The sequence below is a fragment of the Mirounga leonina genome, unplaced genomic scaffold, assembly GCF_011800145.1.
Source record: "Mirounga leonina isolate KUSES-001 unplaced genomic scaffold, KU_Mleo_1.0 Mir_174, whole genome shotgun sequence".
NCBI lineage: Eukaryota > Metazoa > Chordata > Mammalia > Carnivora > Phocidae > Mirounga > Mirounga leonina.
Window position 1 is genome coordinate 7,113,606 of NW_023270451.1, and position 19,839 is coordinate 7,133,444.

The following is a 19,839-nucleotide window of genomic DNA, read 5'->3' on the forward strand; positions in this document are numbered from 1 at the left end:
CGAGCAGGGAGCCCAATGCGGGACTCGACCCAGGGACTCCAGGATCATGACCTGAGCCGAAAGCAGTCGCTTAACCAACTGAGCCACCCAGGCGCCCCTCCTGCCTCTTTCCAACCTAGTCTGTGCTTCAGTTGCCCTAGCTCACAGCCATACCCCTAAATGTGCTGTTCTTTCCAGCCTCCTGCTACTCTCCAGGCTTTGTCCCCATTAACAAACTCCTAATTACCCTTGGAGACTGGTCTCACCTTTCTGACCTTCTTTCTGGCCACCTCCTATTGTTGACTGTTAATTACTTCTCCCAGTGTGTTAGTCTTCCTGACGGCTTAGTTCTTCAATCCACTTAACCACATTAACAGCACCTCGACTATCTGTGACCATAGTGACTACAAAATTTTAATACATATACTATTTACCTGGCATTTACAAACCCCATCTTACCTAATCTATATGAAATAGGCATTGTTACCTATACTTTATACATATGAAAACTGAGCCTAGAAGTTACATAACTTCTCTAAAGTCACACTGATAATTAGGTGAGATTTAAAAATCGAACTCAAGACTGCTACACAAATGTTAAGAATTTACAATAGTCCAGGACATATGTTGACTCGAGGACTCTTCTGTGCACCTCAAATCATATCAGTACGAACACTTGACAAAATATCTTTAATTCCTGAATATGAAAACGGGAGAGATGAACTGCAACATTCTTTTGATTAGTTAAGTTAGTGGAGGGAAGCAGTGAAGCAAATAATTGCAAACAGGGGAATCCACCACCAATAGCTCAGTGAACTTCCCACAGTCCTCCAAAATAGGCTGCGTAGAAGAAGGCTTTGAGAATTCTGAGGCAGAGAGGTGACAGGGCACTGCAACCCACAAAACTCAGGAACCATCCCGAAACATCAGCTCTGGTAAAAATTATTTCAATAGCGGTGTGATCTTGGGCAAGCAATTTCACTTTCCTCGATCTAGTTTCTGTTCAAGTAAAATGGAAAAACCAGAAAACATCATGGGTAAGGTGCAGCTTTAAGAGTACATACATCTTGGGCGGCTGCCCAAGCTGTGCCCAGCAACGCGCTCCTTCCCCCTCCCCCACACTGGCCTCGGCCCTCTCAGCGGCTGTAGAAAATGGTGAAAGAAACCACTTACTATGATGTTTTGGGGGTCAAACCCAATGCCACCCAAGAGGAATTGAAAAAGGCCTACAGGAAACTGGCCTTGAAGTACCACCCTGATAAGAATCCAAATGAAGGAGAGAAGTTTAAACAGATTTCTCAAGCTTACGAAGTACTCTCTGATGCAAAGAAAAGGGAATTATATGACAAAGGAGGAGAACAGGCAATTAAAGAAGGTGGAGCTGGTGGTGGTTTTGGCTCCCCCATGGACATCTTTGATATGTTTTTTGGAGGAGGAAGAAGGATGCAGAGAGAAAGGAGAGGTAAAAATGTTGTGCATCAGCTCTCAGTAACCTTAGAAGATTTATATAATGGTGCAACAAGAAAACTAGCTCTGCAAAAGAATGTGATTTGCGATAAATGTGAAGGCCGAGGTGGTAAGAAAGGAGCAGTTGAATGTTGTCCCAATTGCCGAGGTACTGGAATGCAAATAAGAATTCATCAGATAGGACCTGGAATGGTTCAGCAAATTCAATCTGTGTGCATGGAGTGCCAGGGCCATGGGGAATGGATCAGTCCCAACGATAGATGTAAAAGTTGCAATGGGAGGAAGATAGTTCGAGAGAAGAAGATTCTAGAAGTTCATATTGACAAAGGCATGAAGGATGGCCAGAAGACAACATTCCATGGTGAAGGAGACCAAGAACCAGGACTGGAACCAGGAGATATTATCATTGTTTTAGATCAGAAGGACCACACTGTTTTTACTCGGCGAGGAGAAGACCTTTTCATGTGTATGGACATACAGCTGGTAGAAGCACCATGCGGCTTTCAAAAGCCAATATCTACTCTTGACAACGAAACCATCGTCATCACCTCTCACCCAGGGCAAATTGTCAAGCATGGAGATATCAAGTGTGTGCTAAATGAAGGCATGCCAATTTATCGTAGACCATATGAGAAGCATCGCCTAATCATCGAATTTAAGGTAAACTTTCCTGAGAATGGCTTTCTCTCTCCTGATAAACTCTCTTTGCTGGAAAAACTCCCACCTGAGAGGAAGGAAGTAGAAGAGACTGATGAAATGGACCAGGTAGAACTGGTGGATTTTGATCCAAATCAGGAAAGACGGCGCCATTACAATGGGGAAGCCTGTGAGGCTGATGCACATCATCCCAGGGGTGGTGTTCAGTGTCAGACTTTTTAATGGGTCCAGTGAGTAACACTGCTGGCATTTTATATGCAGTAGTGAATGAGTGAAGGACTATAATCATAGCTCAAACTTGCTATTGTTTTTGATTTAATATTCAACTATAGTAGTGTTTTATTTTATTTTTTAAAGATTATTTATTTATTTATTTATTTATTTATTTATTTATTTATTTAACAGAGATAGAGAGAGAGCACAAGTAGGCAGAGCGGCAGACAGAGGGAGAAGGAGAAGCAGGCTCTCCGCCGAGCAGGGAGCCCGATGCGGGGCTCGATCCCAGGACCCTGGGATCATGACCCGAGCTGAAGGCAGCCGCTTAACCGGCTGAGCCACTCAGGCGCCCCTATAGTAGTGTTTTAAAAGTTAAATGAAGAATAAACTCAAATATAAAAGCTCCCCCCCCCCCCCAAAAAAAGAGTACCTACATCTTGCAGGAATGTGAAAGCTCTCCTACAAGACACTGGGAAACTTCTGTGGTGCCATTAAACAGGTAAGTGACAAGCTTCTGGGGGCCTAGCCCAAGGTTCCTTGATTTTCTACAAAAGTGGTCAGTGATTCTAACACCCTAACTGTGGGCAAAAGGATACCAAGATGTTGGCATAGCCCTTTATTTTTCAGAAAGAATGAAAGACTTCTTAATCACATTTTATAATTTCATTTCTGTGACCCGGTGCAGATGCCTAATTAAAAGCTTGGTTAAAAAAAAAAATATGCCTAATCAGCATGCATCCAACAATTATTCACTGGCAGATGTGAATTAGTCCAGCGATCTATTTACATTTCCTTTGTGTTTGGCATTGTGTGGTAAGATATATTTAAATACTTGCATTTTACTTTGTTGGAAAGGAGAAAGAAAAGAGAATTTAAAGGCATTGATTATTTGCTGATTTGGCAAAGATGAAACAACACTTCAGATTAAAACTAGAAGTGAAGCCGCAAAAAGAAAGCATAAAAGACTGTTTTTTGCAAAGCTCCAAAGAGCAGAGGCTTTCTAAACAGCTTGCTCACTTTAATTCAGTAACATGAAATGGTCAGTGAATCTGTCATTTCTCTAAAACAATGTAATGAATTTTAAACAAACAGAAAAAAGACAAATATGTTAGAGGGATCCTATAAAATGAAAATGGGTTCTTGCATCTAAAGAGAGCTTATGATTTCACTGGAAGAAAATAAAAACAAAACAATTAAAAAATCTACCTTAAAACCTTGGCAAAATGAAAGTTTATGAAGGCAAGATAAAAAAGTAGAGTCCTTGTCCTCTCCTGTGTGTTAGAGATACACACGAGGGCAAATGCATCACACAAACATGCTCAACCACACCCAACCCCCTCTGAAAATTCAAACTACAGAAGTACCTTGTAGGGGAAGAGTCATTTTATGTGGATAGTAAGCAACTTGCATGCTTATTTTCCAACAGTGTTAACAGTATTCCTGAACGAGCACGATTCTTTTTTTACATAAATGGCTCCTAGGGGCCAACGTGGCACGCTCATCCCCACCTTCTGAACTTACTCCAATACAGTATCATATGGCTATAAAACCTCCCCTGAAATGATGGGGGACAGCTGGCTGGGGGGAGCTGGGAACTGTGGGTGGACATGCTTTCCAACAGTTTACTCAACCCACAACTGTGGATTGGCAGCCATTCTGACTGAGCAAGAAAAATGAATAACAGGGAGACATGAAAAGGACTGGGACATCCATCTCATTTCAGACTGCTGCCTCCTGCCAAATGGTTTTAAGGGTTTGCGACCTGACCGATGGACGTACCAATACACACTTTTGAGGCAGGTCGAACCAGTGTTTTTTAGTCAAAGGAAAGTAGAATTTAGTTTTTGATACTGTGAAATTGACATTAGAAGAGGGGGAAATAACCTATTTCAAGATGCCGGATAACATTCTGCGACGTTGTTCCCTTGAATTGCTTTTGAAGAAAAAAAAATTGACTATCTGCTCCAGGGTGAGCTGGGTGCTGTCTTGAGCATCCAGACTGAAGGTGAGGGATGTCTATTTTGGGGCCGTTCGGCCATGGAAGCTCTCACCCCTAGATCTTTATCACCCCGTATGGTATTTTTGCAAAGTGTTCTGGCTGGTGCCTCCACGGCAAGCCAATCAACAATCCCTAACTGGTACTGTAACATGAGACGATGTTGATCTACTCCTTCACTCCCCTCATGAAAAACTGCAGAGCCCCTGCTGACTTGCTGAAACAGGGGCTGCCAGAGTATTTCTCGCATATGGACTTCTGAACTGGTGTAGCACTAAGTTGCCGAGCTTCATAAAATGGCTGGCAGAAAGAACAAACGTGCCATGCTCAAAATGTGCGCGTATACTGCATACACACGGGTCCAAGGCTTGAGGAGAGAGCCCTGCTAACTCATTAAGAGGGAAACAGACTTGGCAGATGTGAATCTTCACTGACAGACTTTGATCGTTCAAACTTGGATGCTTTTATTTCCAATTTCAGTTTCTGAAAGAGCAATATTTTATACCAGTATCAAGAAGTCAGTCTGCTCATTGGGCCATATACACCAAAGACTGCCAATTAAAAATCCCTCAAACACATGGCAAAGGGGAGGAAGAAATTTTGTCTTGGCTGCACTAAAAATTTGGCATCCGGAGAAAGATGGTTACTATCTCGTTGATTTATGTGGAGGGAAAGGGAAATCAATATGGTCTCTTATAATATCAGACATCTAAGACTTCCTCCATTGGGTGTGTATCTCCCCATGACCCTTTCTATGCCAGACCCTGTACACAGATTCTTTCGGGGATGAATAATGTCACTAGTCCAGGAGTTTCAGGAAAATGTGCAGCACTTTCCCTGCAGATAATGGGAGATTATTCTATTCTCAGATACAACAGACAAATGGCACAGAGAAAAACAACATAATCCCCTGCTGTTCCCAATGTTACAATTATTATACCATACTGAAATTGATTGGAATAAGTCAGCAGAGAATCATCCTCAACGATTTTATTTTATTTAGTTTTTTAAATATTTATTTATTTATTTTTGAGAAAGAGAGAGAGAAAGTGACTGTGTTCCCAAGGGCGCATGACTGGGAGTAGGGTGGGTGGGCGGGGCAGATGAAGAGAGAGAAGGAGAGAAGCAGACTCCCTGAGGAGTGCAGAGCCTGACCCTGGTCTTGCTTAATCCTGGGCTTGATCCCAAGACCCTGAGACCATGACCTAGTGGAAATCAAGAGTAGGACACTTCCTCGAGGATTTTAAACTGTCCCTCCCTCTACCACCACCACTGATCGTGTATCTTTGTGAATAGATCCAGGTTTCTATGTTACTTTGCTCACTTAAAGGTTACAATACATTTTACGTTCCAGTCAAATATAGCTAATGATAAAGTCAGAAACAATGAAAATTTCTTGCTTTCTAAACTCAAATCTAGTAATAATTTCATAATTATATTAGCACTTTATTTTATTTCAAGTTCTTGCATATCATAGTAAAATGCAAGAATCATAACCACATAGTCCCAGATTAATTAACTGAAAAGTAAAAGTCTTACATAGCCTCTTGATTTTTTTGGTCCAGATAATGCAAAAACAGTCCATTAAATCCTTTCTACTGAAAAAATACATTTTTGGAGGTCACAGAGCAATGACCAAATTCACTAATAATAAAGCTACTATTTATGTGCTAAGAATAGTAAAACTGTGCCAAAAGCTCTGCCAACCACTTTAGAGACTTAATCTCATTTAATCCTTGGGATAACCTGATGGAGAATATACTATGCCCATTTTGCAGAAGTGGTCATAGCTTAGAGATACTAAGTATCACATTTGCAAAGTAGCAGAGCTGCCTCAGTCTCTATGTTTGGGGTTACATTCAGGCCTGTGTGTTAACTATATGCATGTTTGGTTATATAAATTTATGAAATTTCAAGATTCATTTGATCTGTTTATTTGGCATTTCTTTTTTTTTTAAAGATTTGCTTTATTTATTTGAGACAGAGAGCGCATTTGTGAGCATGTACTGGGGGGGTGGGCAAAGGGAAAGGGAGACAAGCAGGTCCCCGCCCCCCACCCCCCACCCACTGAGCGCTCACCGTGGAGGCTTGAGCCTGAGATCATGATCTGAGCCGAAATCAAGAGTCAGAGATGTTCAACCAACTGAGCCACCCAGGCGCCCCTGGCATTTCTTTTTTTTTTTTTTTTTGCAAGAGAGAGAGAGAATGAGAGAGAGCACGAGAGGGAGGAGGGTCAGAGGGAAAAGCAGACTCCCTGCTGAGCAGGGAGCCCGATGTGGGACTCGATCCCGGGACTCCAGGATCATGACCTGAGCCGAAGGCAGACGCTTAACCAACTGAGCGCCCCAGGCGCCCCAGGCGCCCCTGGCATTTCTTAAGACATACTACAAGTTAATCATGTGGAGCTTGTTTACCTAATTTCACATTTTGACTGCCTGAACTGAATAGCAATTTTGGCATAATGTAAACATACATGATATTTTATGATGACATACCAGTCTAGTTTTTATGCACAACTTGTAGCCCACATGAAGAAATCACCCAAATATAGAATTACCTATATTTGAATGGGCTAGTCAGCTGCCCAAGTGTAAAGGAAGTACATCAAAACAAAATACAGACAAAATAACAAGCTACAAAAGAGGACCACTGAGGATATAACTTTGAGGTCATAAACATCTAATAAATACAGGAAAAAAAAACAAAAATAGTTTAAGGTATTTTATGAGATGTTTAAGCTTTGAAAATCTGGCTGTCATAAATCCCAAAAGACAGAATTAGTAGGAATAGGACTATGTATCCCAATTAATTGAAATCAGGGTGGATAATTTGAATGGACCCCAGTATGGGAGGGGCAACCTCATTAGCTAATATCTAGAACATAGGAAACAACATAGTTGTTGCTGCTTTTTTTTTGTACATTGTATTTTCTATTTTAGTTACACAGACATGCTAACTTTTCTACATAAACAATAATCAATGATTGTTGAAGGCATGTAATTGTAAACCATTTGCATTTTGACTTCTACTCAGGAAACTGACACAGAGAAAGCATAAAGTCACACTTGATTACATAATTACTGGCCTATGGAAGCAAGAGATCCAACGATTTAGTTAATGAATAATATAAAAATACAGTCAGGAGATCATAAATATTTATTACTACATCAAAAGTCTGCTAGTCAATCTTTCAATAATTCCTTCAGCATAAAATACTTGAGTCAGGATATTGGAAAAAATATTAATTAAAATTCAGACTTAGCTCTGAGAGGATAGGAAATAGGAACTATATCACATATTTTCTGCTATGAACTGTCTTTATCTAATTTTTGTCTTAGTTTTATTTTTCCCTATGGGTTTGATTGTAGGTTCTTAAGTTTATTTGCCTACTAAATATGCAATTATCATGTTAAATCTGACAAGGCATTTACCTGCTTTGTGAAGAAAGATTAAAGCTAAGAAGAAGAATTTTGTTTTTTTGTAAAGGCAAAGCAAATACTAAAATAAGCTCTAGTACCTATTTTACTTAATTAAATATTTTTCTTTGTTCAGCCAAAATGTTCTCACAGATTCGTTATAATTTTTTTTAAGTTAGAAAAGATGCACCTCACTATTTTTAACAATAATTTTACTAACTGTGGTTGATTGACTCAACATGTGCAAAAGATAACTGTAGTTATGAGACATCTTGTATATCCTCTATATACAAAATATTCATCTTTATTTTCAATACTCTACAAACTAGAGAAATACTTAAAATGTTAACTTTGTTATCTGTGAGAATGATCATATCATTGGCATGAGTGAAAATTCATGGTGTGCCACCACTTACCACAAATAATTTGGTAAACTCTAGTGGAGGGGGGCGCTTGCAAACACAGAGGTGAGGGGCTAGAGATACAAATTTTGGAGTCACGACCATAGAGACCTAGGTCCTAAGCTTTTACTTCCTGATTTCTTTTGTACGGATTTTGTATTCAAAATGATTTTTCAACCTCAATGCTTTCATTAAGCAGCAATTAATTAGTTCTTCTATTTTCACTAATTTAACTATTAATGAGTTTTTTTTTTAAAGATTTTATTTATTTATTTGACAGAGAGATAGAGAGAGAGAACAAGTAGGCAGAGAGGCAGGCAGAGGGAGAAGCAGGCTCCCTGCCGAGCAGGGAGCCCGATGCGGGGCTCGATCCCAGGACCCTGGGATCATGACCTGAGCCGAAGGCAGCTGCTTAACCAACTGAGCCACCCAGGCGCCCCTAATGAGAGTTTTTTAATCAGCATGGATGAACCAGTATAACCCATAGTAGGTTAATGTATTTTTAATCATAATACAATAATATTGATGCTTTAGTAGGCATGCAAAAATGTTTATGGGGTCCCTACCGTGTGCTCTGGGAAGGGCCCAACAGATGCAATGATGAGTCAGATATAGTCCCTAGCCTTAAAATACTATTAACTATAACTCTAGCTGGCAAGAAAACTAGCATATAGTTATCATGGATAAATGTGTGGTTCTTTTTCAGTATTTCAGTGAAATATTAAAAACAAGCAGTGCTCACCAAAGTACCAAACAAAACAAAATTAAAGAGAGAGAGAGACGTTTATCCTTTAACTTTGGGGTAATATAGAAAACAGCTATCTTTTTCTCATTTATTTCTCATTTATTTAGTGGGCATCCAGTATAGCATCAACACAGAGTAAGGGATCAAGAACATTTGCTGTAGGCAAAAATTTGTAGCCATGCAATATCTTTAAAAAGTATGAGCTATCCAAAAGTGCAGTGAGTTGGGAAACGGTGCTAGGTAGAAAGGGGTATTTCCAAGGAAGTACCACTTGAAGGAGGATGAAGATTGGGGTGGTGGTCTGCGACTGGGGCAGGGAATGCGACAGGGGAGGTGGTCTCACACTACTTTATTAGTTGACTTTTGCTCTTTTATTTTTTAATACAGCATAAACCTTGCACAAAATCACATTCTTTGGATTGATCACAGTTCTTTGGTTGTGGGATTATTTTTCCTAGTGACTCAAATTGTGGCATCACACATCTCAGTTAAACACATAAAGATATAGATCATGTCAGAATAATTTAGACTAGATACAGTCAAAAACTATTTGCCTAGGGGATGGTTACAGTTATCCCAAGAGGACAAACTGGTTTATCTGATCTGTGGGCTAACTGTGGCCCACCATGCTGGATACTGTGTGTGTATGTGCACAGATTTATAATTGAATTTTTATTCTCTCAGGGTTTTAGACACACAATCTTATTTTACTTAACCTGTTAAATGTTACACATTTATTGCACTGTGCCACTGAGACATTTATTTAATGTTGGGTTAAGCACCTGGTTGTTTTCAGGTGAAAGATGAAAAATAATTGTTCCTGAGTTTCAGCATGCAGAAAAGGTTATATTTTTCATCAATTTCCCCTATTTATGGTCTACTAACATGAATTAAGTACGCTAAACAGCCATTGGCTTTTAAAATATCCCTTTAAGTGAGGTCTTCTGGGTTACTCTGCTGAAAAAGATTTATTGCTATTAGGCCTATCACAGATGCTATGAACTATAGCAATAACCACGTTGGAATAGACATGTATTCTATAGGAGACTCTGACCCATGATTTAATCAATTATCTGAGTAAATCTCAAGCTAGATCATGATTCTATAAAAGAATTGCATTGCCATTCTCTGCCCTGTGAGCTGGAGGGTATTGCTTTTATAAAATTTAAAATATTCTTTCGGAGAAATAGAAAATTTAAAGTAATTTATTACAGACATGACATGCTAATGAGGACATTTTAAGCAGTGGTCAGGCAACTCAGCCAGCATGCACTTCATAATTTATAGGTATATTTTATTTATTCAGGTTAATAAAGGATGTGTTTGGCATATTATTAGACTGACCTTGTTTCTTGGCAAATACTGTCTTAAAGTCTCTAGAGCTAATTCCATTGCCAGCCATTCCTTTCGAGGACGGCTTGTTATTATTCTCTTGGGAACAATTAACAGACTGTCGTACAGAATAACATGTACTTTGTCCTGAAATTCTTTATTGAAAAAGGCCCCCAAAATAAAGTGTTTTCAAACTTTGACTCTTCAGACTCTTAATGTGAGAACTTTTTTTCTGTACTTAAATTTTAGAATGTTCAAATATTATGCCAACACATTGGGCTAAGGAAATAATTTTAAAAGGAAATGTAGATCATATCTTAAAGCTCAGTTTCAGCTTAACCTTCTACATTTCCACTGATGTCTACTTTGCTGGACAATGAGATCTGATGCTCAATTTGACATGAGCATCGGTCAAATCATAATAAAAGATGCATTTTTGTTTAATATTTGGGACTTACTAAGGCTGCAAATCAAACAGAGGTATTATAGATTCCCTGGCCCCCTCTTTTTAAAAGTCAACAAGGCTTAAAATCAACAGGATTTTCTAGCTAAATATTCCAATTGACCTAGCTTTATCAAATCATTTTGCATTATTTTACTTTAGGATACAATCTCATTTAGGTCACAAGATCCTGTTAAAGTGATTATTATAAAATGAATTTATTTAGTACTTAAACACAGAGCTTGATTAGGAACTGCATACAGAAAATTATATATCACAAAGTTCCTCTTTGGTATAGTCTAAGGCAAGGGTCAGCACACTTTTTTCTGGAAGAAGCCAGAGAGTAAATATTCTTGGCTTAAGAGCTGTATGATCTTTGGAGCAACTACTCAGCTCTGCCATTATAGCACAAACCCAGTCACCGACAATATGCAAATGAATGGGTTTGGCTGTTGCAATAAAACTTTATTTCTAAACCAGGCAAGTGGGCCAGATTTGCCTAGGTTGTCATCGTTTGCCAACCTTTGACTTAAGGGGAGGTCGTGGCCCAATAACGAGCACTGCTCACGGGGCTTTGGAAAAAATTTAGAGATTCCAGGTGGTATCAGAACCAAGGCAGGGGAAATTAAAGTTAGAGTGTGTCAACCACTAAATGAGTTCAAGTCTTCAGGACGTTAATTACAATATAAAGTTGATCCAGCACCATAGTACACACTTGACAGTTTACATAATACTTTTCCACATATCATCTTTTATCAGGAAGATTATTATGTCTATTTTATACAATGGACATTTTATAGAATAGATAAATTGCTTTGAGTAGTGATTGTTGCCATTAAATGGTACTAGACTCATATCCTGCGATTCTAAGTATTCCGAGTTTATTCTCTTGAAAGAACTCACAGTGAGCTTTTTTTTTTTTTTTTTTTTTACAGTGAGAATTCTTTAAGAAATGAAAGTGAATGGGAGAAATCCTGGAACATGAATGCCAGGCAAGTGGCTCATTTTTTAAAAGGAGAAAATGTTTCTGGAAATCATAAATAGGTAAGTAAGACTTGTTACTCTTTTAGAACAGATTATTAGAAAAATTGTTCATGAGTGCTTTGAAAAGAAATGGACAATTACTAGCAGCCAGCATGGGTTGACTAAAAATTAAGCATTCTTAGTTAAGAAATAACTTAGTTATTAGGACATTCCACAGACATTGAGCATTGTGAGTTGAGCAAGACATTTAACAAAAAAATCTTTGATGGAGACAAATTGGAGAAATATTGCCTGGAAAATACCTCAGGATAATTTATATATATTTTTAAAACACTTTACTGAGGTATGACTGACATGCAAAAAGTGGTACATATTTAATGTATACAAGTTGATGAGTTTGGAGAGAAGTATTCTTGAAACCTGTGAAACCATCCCCACAATCTATGCTAAATACATATCCATCATCTCGAAAAGTTTTCTCCTTATTTATTATTTTTGTTTACAGAAAATTATTTATTATTATTTCTTTTGGGATAAGAACATTTAACATAAATTCTACTCTATTAGCAAATTTTTAAGTGTACAATATGGTATTGTTAATGATAGGCTCTATGATCTATCATAGATCTTATCTTGTATAACTGAAACTTTGAATGCTTTGACTAATACCTCTCCATTTTCCCCTCTCTCCCTGGAAACCACCATTTATAGTTTTTTGAATAGCAGAAACCACATAAATTGATAAATGGATTAATGTCACCATGCCACTGGACTCTAAGTGTGACTGCATTTAATGTGTGTGTCTCTATCATCTAACAATCATCAATAGATCATACTTGAATGAATAACAAGAAAGTGTGTCCATTAAATATGTAAATTATAAATCTGGGAGAAGTGAATAAAAATTAGAAAGGATCTTAGATTTGAAAATGAAGACTGAAACCAGCAGATAAAATGTAATATGTATAGATATAAAAAGTTGAGCTTAGATTTTTTAAAAAAATGAAAAGGAGTAGAAAAATGACACCCTGATGACTCCTTGAGGGACGTCAAATAAAGGTCACAAGGAAGGAGATTTTGATTCAATTTAAGGAAGAACATGGAGCAGTCATGACTCTGCCGTACCGGGAGAAACCATCTTACATAGCAGGACGGTGGGAAGAGCCTCAGAGCTTTAGAGCAGTGCTAGTCAACCTTTCAGGTTCACACAGATCACCTGGGGATCTTGTTAAAAAGCAACTCCTGATCCAGTCAGTCTGGGGTGGGACTTGAGATTCTGTATTTCTCATAAGCTCCAGAATTGCCACTGTGGTGGTCCATAACTGTCCATACTTTGCGTGGCAAGGCTTTCCGGAATGGACTTAGGAGTCCTACAGACCTGGCTCCATCACCTACTGCTGAGTGTCCTGAGAACTACTTCAGTGTCTCCATCCAATCTTTGTGACCTATTTCAATGGAGATAATAAAACCTATCTCAGGACTCTTTATCCTCACAGGAGGATTAAATAAGATTAAATATGCTGGCACATAGTAAGTACTTAGTAGGTATCAACCTCCTTCCCACCTTCACTGCTTCATCATTAGATATATTTGAACTGAGGTGGGATGACCATCTTTCAAGAGTTCTGAAGAGATTTCTGCATTTTGTGGGTCTCTTACAGATAATATGAAGTTCAGCGGCTCTTCCCTATCCTTTCCTGGCTTGAACTCTAAAGAAGACAGAAATAAATTTGGTATCCACTATTAACTGCCACTTCACTCACCATCACTTCCCCACACCTCCCACCCTTGAAATTTGTCTTTGTGAGGGGGGTATTTGAGGGTTGATCATAGGGCAATGGACCTCAGGCTTAACGAGGAGCTGTTTTCTCCTCCACAAGGGAGATAGTTACCCCAAATCCCATTGACTACTTGCTCCTGCAGCATCATGTGTCAGAACCCTGGGCATTGCTACACTTTGCCCTCCCCAAGAGATCGTTCTGCTTCCAGCTTAAATTCCCAGAAGCCATTCTGAAGCCTACAAGCTCACCATTTTTCAGCTGGTGTTTAGGGCCGCTGTTGGGGTTTGATGATTCCTTCAGGTGTCCTGTGTGAGGCAAGTCCTATGCTTTTCAGCATTTCTTCTATTGATAGTAGTTAAGCACTCTCTCTTCAAATAATGACAGCTCCTTCCATTGGAGCCAATAGAGCAAGACTTTTGTCTGCATTGTGTTTGTGCTCAATTAAACTACAACCATAGCCTCAGTGGAATGCTCTGGACACGAATACATGCACACACACACACACACAATGACACAAGGACTGACTTTCTCCCCACTAAGAGTGATGCACAAGGGACCATGGGTCAGGTTCCCTTCAGCTGGCTCATGCCTATCAATTTGGGTTCATCAGTTCCTACCTGGCTTCTCTCTTTTTCTTCCCCTAGCCGCAGCTAAAATGCCCTGAGGGTTCATTTAATTTAGGCTGTAATTCACCTGGTTTCTGCAGTTTTGAGCCCGATGTTCAGCCTGGGCTCTCTTGCTGACTAAATGTACTTTTAAAGAACAAGTTTCGAGTTCTCTTTTGACATTTTAAAATTGAAAAACAGCCGATTCTATTTTAATATAATTAGAGAACTGTGTAGTTTTATCTTTAAATTGCTATCCAGTCTAGGCTGCTCTATCCCTGGGAACTTTGGACAAATACTCCTTTATTCACGTGTCCACTTCTCTCTGCTCTACCCCCTCAGTGTCTGGGCTAGGGAAAGTGTAGTTCCTCTTTTCCTGAGAAAACCTCATTTCCTGTCGGGGAAAGCTGGTCAGGCTTATTTGGCCAGAAGTCAATGATGTATTTATCAGTCTTTAGCTGATCTTCTGAAGTGGTATAGTCACTTTATGTATCTTTTCTCTAGTTAATTCAGGCATGGCTTTTCAGACAGAAGGGAATAACATAGTTTACTGAGCTCTGGAGTAGATCACTAGCTCAGGACATGAGTTCTAATTTGGCTCCAATTGGGGTTTGGTCATCAGCGGAGAAATGTGGCTGCTTGTCATCAAAATGGGTGCAGAAACCATCATTTGTAGGGCCATTAACTAAAGGACCTTGATTATATGGTAGACTGATCTTCTTACTTCCCCCCAAAACTATATGGCTTGAGTTAATGGCCAGGAATTTATCTGGGCAAAATCATGTTCTGAATTCCACTGCAGAAATAAGTACAGAAAATATACACGAAGAATAAAATGGTTTACAATTTTTAAAAGCACACTTTACGGTTTAAATTCGGATAGATATGGGCTAGGTGCTGGAGGAATAAACAAGTTCTGGCCAACTGGCTATGGACACTCAAAATGGTTTAATAGCCTGCAAGTAACTGACAACTTACAAGACAGCTTTGATGAGCCGGGGCAAAATGAACTCACCGAAACCATTCTTTCCAGTGCATGATTTTACACAGACATGTTTAGTTCAACTTGCACTCCAACAGATACCAAAACCTTGGAAATTTAGAAACTGTTGGCCATGGGGGCAGAATAGACATTTCAATCTACTCTTAGAACTCCTTTGTATTCTTAGATTTTTGGTAAACTAGTTCCATAATTTTGGTGAATTATTTCACCTCTCTGAGTCTCTATAAATGAACAGCACAATTTTGTGAGTGCCTACTATTTGCCAATCATCTTGTTGGTACTGGGGGTAAATAAAAATAGATGGTGCTTATTTTATCCCTATTATATGCCAGGCTGTATGCCAGGCATTGTGCAAAATCTTTAATATGAATGATCTGACTTGATGCTCCCAAGAACCTTATGGGTAGAATACTATTACTCTCCCTGGAGTAATACTATTGTTATGGCCTTGTTTAGGAGAGGAAATTGAAGCATGGAGAGGTGAGTAACTTGCCCACAGTCGCCATGGCCTGCACGCCCAGCCATGACATATAACTGCCGCCCAACACTCCAAGTTGAGCAGTGCTACTTACACTTTCATATGCTTGCGAATCATCAGGTTATCTTGTTAAAAGGCAGTTTCTAATCAGGACATCTGGGGTGAGGTCCAAGATTCTGCATTTCTGACAAACTCTAAGATGATGCCGTGTCCCGCTTCATGGGTCATAGTTTGAGTAGCAAGGCTCCAGACCTGCAGTTCATACCCTAACTTGCACATTAGAAATATCTGGAAGGCCTTGAAAGACTTCTATGTCTGGGCCACATTTCACACCAATTAAGTTAGAATCTCTGGGGCTGGAACTCAGGCATGAATATATATTTTTAAGGATCCCTAAGTAATCCCAGTGCACCACTGCTGTAAAAATCAATTTAGGAGCTCAATATTTTTTTTTAATTTTATTTTATTATGTTATGTTAGTCACCATACATTACATCATTAGTTTTTGATGCAGTGTTCCATGATTCATTGTTTGTATATAACACCCAGGGCTCCATGCAATACGTTCCCTCCTTAATACCCATCACCAGGCTAACCCATCCCCCACCCTCCTCCCCTCTAAAACCCTCAGTTTGTTTCTCAGAGTAGGAGCTCAATATTAGTGTTAAAAATAATAAAATAATAAAATACAGTGTGCTGAATTTGTAAGCTAAGTACTATCCTGTGAACCTTTCTAGATCAGTTGTGTGTGTATGCGTGTGTGTGTGTACTGGGTTCATGGTATACTGAATATTCCTTATCGTGGGTCAAAGTAACAAATATATTTTTGAAAGCTATTCTCTATAAGAAATATTATTTCTTTTTTCTCTTCCTTTCCCTTTCTCTCTTCCTCCTTTCCTACCCCCATATTTTGTCTTATTCTTAAAAGGATTTAAGGGAGATTACAAATATACATACTTCATTAAGATATTAGTCTTGTGCACCAGAAGCTCAATGTCCAATAGGGGAGTCAGACATTTTACAATCCAAAGGGCTATGTGCTCTATAGGATATATGATGAGATTTCCTGAGAGCTACATAAGGAATATGGTGATTTGCTATCCAGCAGATTCAGGTGTCACAGAAGAGTTGACACGTGATCTGTGTCCTGAATAGAGATCTGGCAAGTTACAAGGAAGGAAAGGAATTCTAAGAATAGGCATTCCTCGTGCCTTATGCAAAGTGAAGGCATGGTCTGCATTTCACCTGCAGGATTAGGGTAAATTTGGAGATGGTGGCAGTAATGCAAATCTGTGCTGAGATGAAGTGTCGTGAGGTTCTGGAGAAGGTATTTACAAGAAAACATACGCTGGAATGGCCAAGAAAAGAAAGAAGCCAGAGCTCAAAGCTGGAGAAACAGAACCAAGAACTGGTTCTAAAGTGAAGGAGGAATAGAAGGAGGAGGAGCTAGAATAAGAACCATGGGGTCAGGAAGAAATGAAATCAGGTACTGGCAGTGAAGAGAAGTATGATATTGGTTGACATGAATGGTTTAGAATAAAAAAAATGGTAGAATTCCTGAACATCAGAGCTTGTGTGGGGTTCATACCCAAGTGGACAGGTGTCATGGAAGAGAAGCTGAGAGAGTTCATGGTAGCAAGGGAGGGAATCAGAGCCATATAAGGCTGTGATGTAAGTTGTGACTTTGTAGTGGAAGACACGGTATGCCAGACTAAGGGATTGCTCTTGTTTGTTTTATAATCCCCCATAAGCTTCAGAGGTTTACATGAGGGAAGTGGCCTGATCAGCTTTTTTTAAAAGATAAAACAATCTGGAGATGAAGTGGGGGTCTGCAGCACAGAATGCCTGCTACATTGATGGAGTTAACACGCAGTGAAGTCCTGAGGCAGCAGCTAAGGAAGGAGAGGGGGATTTTTTGTTTGTTTGTTTTTTAAACTGCAGATCCAACGTGAGGTTCGAATTCACAACCTCTAGACCGAGTCTCCTGCTCTACTGACTGAGCCAGCCAGGCACCCCAAGAGGAGGACTTTTGAAGAGGAACTGTCAATGCTTACTGAATGTGGAGTTAAGACAGAATGAGAAGTTTTGGGAACCAGTGTTTAGGTTCTAGCTTGGGAAACAGGGTGGATAAACATGCTATTAGCCCAGACTAAGAATTCAGGGAGCAGAGAAATTGTGGAGAGAGCAGGCTAGGTGTAAGGTGTTTATGAGATGGAGTGTCTAGCACGTGGTGGGAAATTCTGGGTCTAACGGAGAAGGAATGTATCAGGTAGATCAAGAAAGAACGAGGGGGCTGGAACAGATAACCTCTAAGATTTGAGGTCAAACCTACCATATTAGACAGGCAACGTGGAAGGGTGTGGTTAAAAGAGCACTGAGAAGTTGTAGTTTTCAAAAATCTATATTCCCAAGGCATAAAGGGAACCCGCATAAATGAAGATGTTCTTAAAAGTCACCCGAGTGATTTTTCAACATATATACAGTTTCTAAGGACACAAAGCAGGACTGCAGTATACATTATAGCTATACAGTTTCTTCCTGTAATCATATTTTAGGCTAGAATACTAATTTTGGTTTCACAGAAATCATTTAAAAGTGTTATTTATTTTTTATAGAGAATGTTTTATGTATGTGTGTTATATGTTTTATTATATAAAAAGCTAATCGATGTTAAGTAGAGTAGATGTGACTACTACTTGACAACTTTTATAGACTCAGCATCAAAAAAGCTGAAAAAAGTAGTTACCTACTCTATTTTCACAGTTTGGGGATTTGAGAGGAGGTGTGTCTAAGACATCTTCCTGTCAGCATGTGCTCTAGACTCAATAAAACCCAAAGTACCCAGATTATCATTTAGACAAGAGAAAGGGAAGAAACTATTATCCATACCATCATCTTCCTTTCCATGAAATAAATGTGCAAGATAAATCCCAGTGGCTGAATTTTCAGTGTGAGTATATTGTCCCAAGTGCATGAAACCACTAAATAAACAGAAGAGGAGTCGTTGCCAGGGCTGTAAATCCAGCAATGCTTTGCTCATTTCATGGAATGGATCATTTCAGTGGGAATTCTTCTACCATGAGACAGGCAGATTCAACACATAAATTTAACATGACAATGTGATAATAGGCTACATGGAAAATAATGTTTAAATAATAGGATCATGTCTTGTTCCAAATTTAATCCATTATTCATATCTTCCCATTAAACATCAATGTAAACAGAATAATAATGTTAATTCAAAATTAAAGTAATTATGTACTGTTTAAGTTCTATTTGATAATACACACATCTCTCTCTCTCTTTTTTTCAATGCTTTCTCTTTTCCCTGGTTCCTTGTTTTAATTCTCTCAGCAGTGTTTTCCATTTTCTGTTTTACTAGTACTTTGTAAGTATTTTAATTATGTGTCATTCTTCTTACACTGTCCTTTAATTTTAATATTGTATTTCTTTTAAAAGCTAAACTATGAGTTTCCAGGGGGAGGATTCTGTGCCATTATTGCTGAATTAACCAAAAGACTAAGCATAGCACCTTGGACATAAAATTTCAGAAGAAAGAATTTGATTTTTAGTATTCCAAATAAGGGGAAACTCAAAAATAGTCATCAAGGGAAAAACAAGAACTTTGTTAGGGTGTTCTCATCCTGGTTTCATTACTTGGCATAATTTTTGTGTTGATTTCTATACAAGGGCCACTGTCTTCTCAATGCCTTGGAAGTCTGAAGGTCTTAACCCTGTTCTGTGTTTCATATTCATTTTTGTGTCAGAGTCCAACACTATAAGGGATCTATGTTTGTTGGGTGAATAAACTTAACATTTGGAAATGTTTTCTGCCTAAGAATGAAGATCTTAGGTTAAGTTTGGAAACACTTAGCAGATAGAGTGTTCCTCTTTTTAACTTCTTACTAGTGCACTGAACTCTTGCCTCAATGCCATCAATCAGCCAGCCGGCCAACCAAGCAGCTAACTAACCAGTCAACCAACCAACCAACCAACCAACCAACCAACAGGTATTTATTGAGCCTCTACTATGTGCTCAGCACTATGTTAAGTACTATGAGGGGTATAAGGCATGGTTCCCCTCATTAAAGAACTTACACTATTCAGTTATGTTTGTCAAACTGAAAAGATTTAATTGTATTTAATGAAGTTTTCTGATACTCTGGTGAGACCAGTTGGATAAGTATTTTGTGTCAAATACTGCTTGATAACAAACAAGGTCTTGGATTTCTTCATGAGGTATATTCATTTTCAACTACTCTAACTCATCAGAATAGAACACATTATAATTTTTCAAAGACAGTCACCCATTTTATTTCTGTTGAATATCTTTTATT

At 38.8% G+C, this 19,839-nt stretch overlaps 2 protein-coding genes across 2 annotated transcripts in view; one reads left to right on the forward strand and one right to left on the reverse strand.

Moving 5' to 3' along the window:
• MAGI2 (membrane associated guanylate kinase, WW and PDZ domain containing 2) overlaps positions 1-19,839 on the reverse strand; it is a 1,284,239-nt gene that overhangs the window by 181,646 nt on the left and 1,082,754 nt on the right. The gene's annotated exons all lie outside the window — the stretch shown is intronic.
• On the forward strand, positions 1,056-2,346 carry LOC118020674 (dnaJ homolog subfamily A member 1-like). The gene has a single exon (XM_035020444.1). It carries the CDS (start codon positions 1,132-1,134, stop codon positions 2,323-2,325), a length of 1,194 nt encoding a protein of 397 aa, XP_034876335.1. The 5' UTR covers positions 1,056-1,131; the 3' UTR covers positions 2,326-2,346.

Excerpts from the sequence above, each read along its gene's own strand:
- LOC118020674 (XM_035020444.1), top strand. The coding sequence starts at position 1,132 with ATGGTGAAAGAAACCACTTACTATGATGTTTTGGGGGTCAAACCCAAT.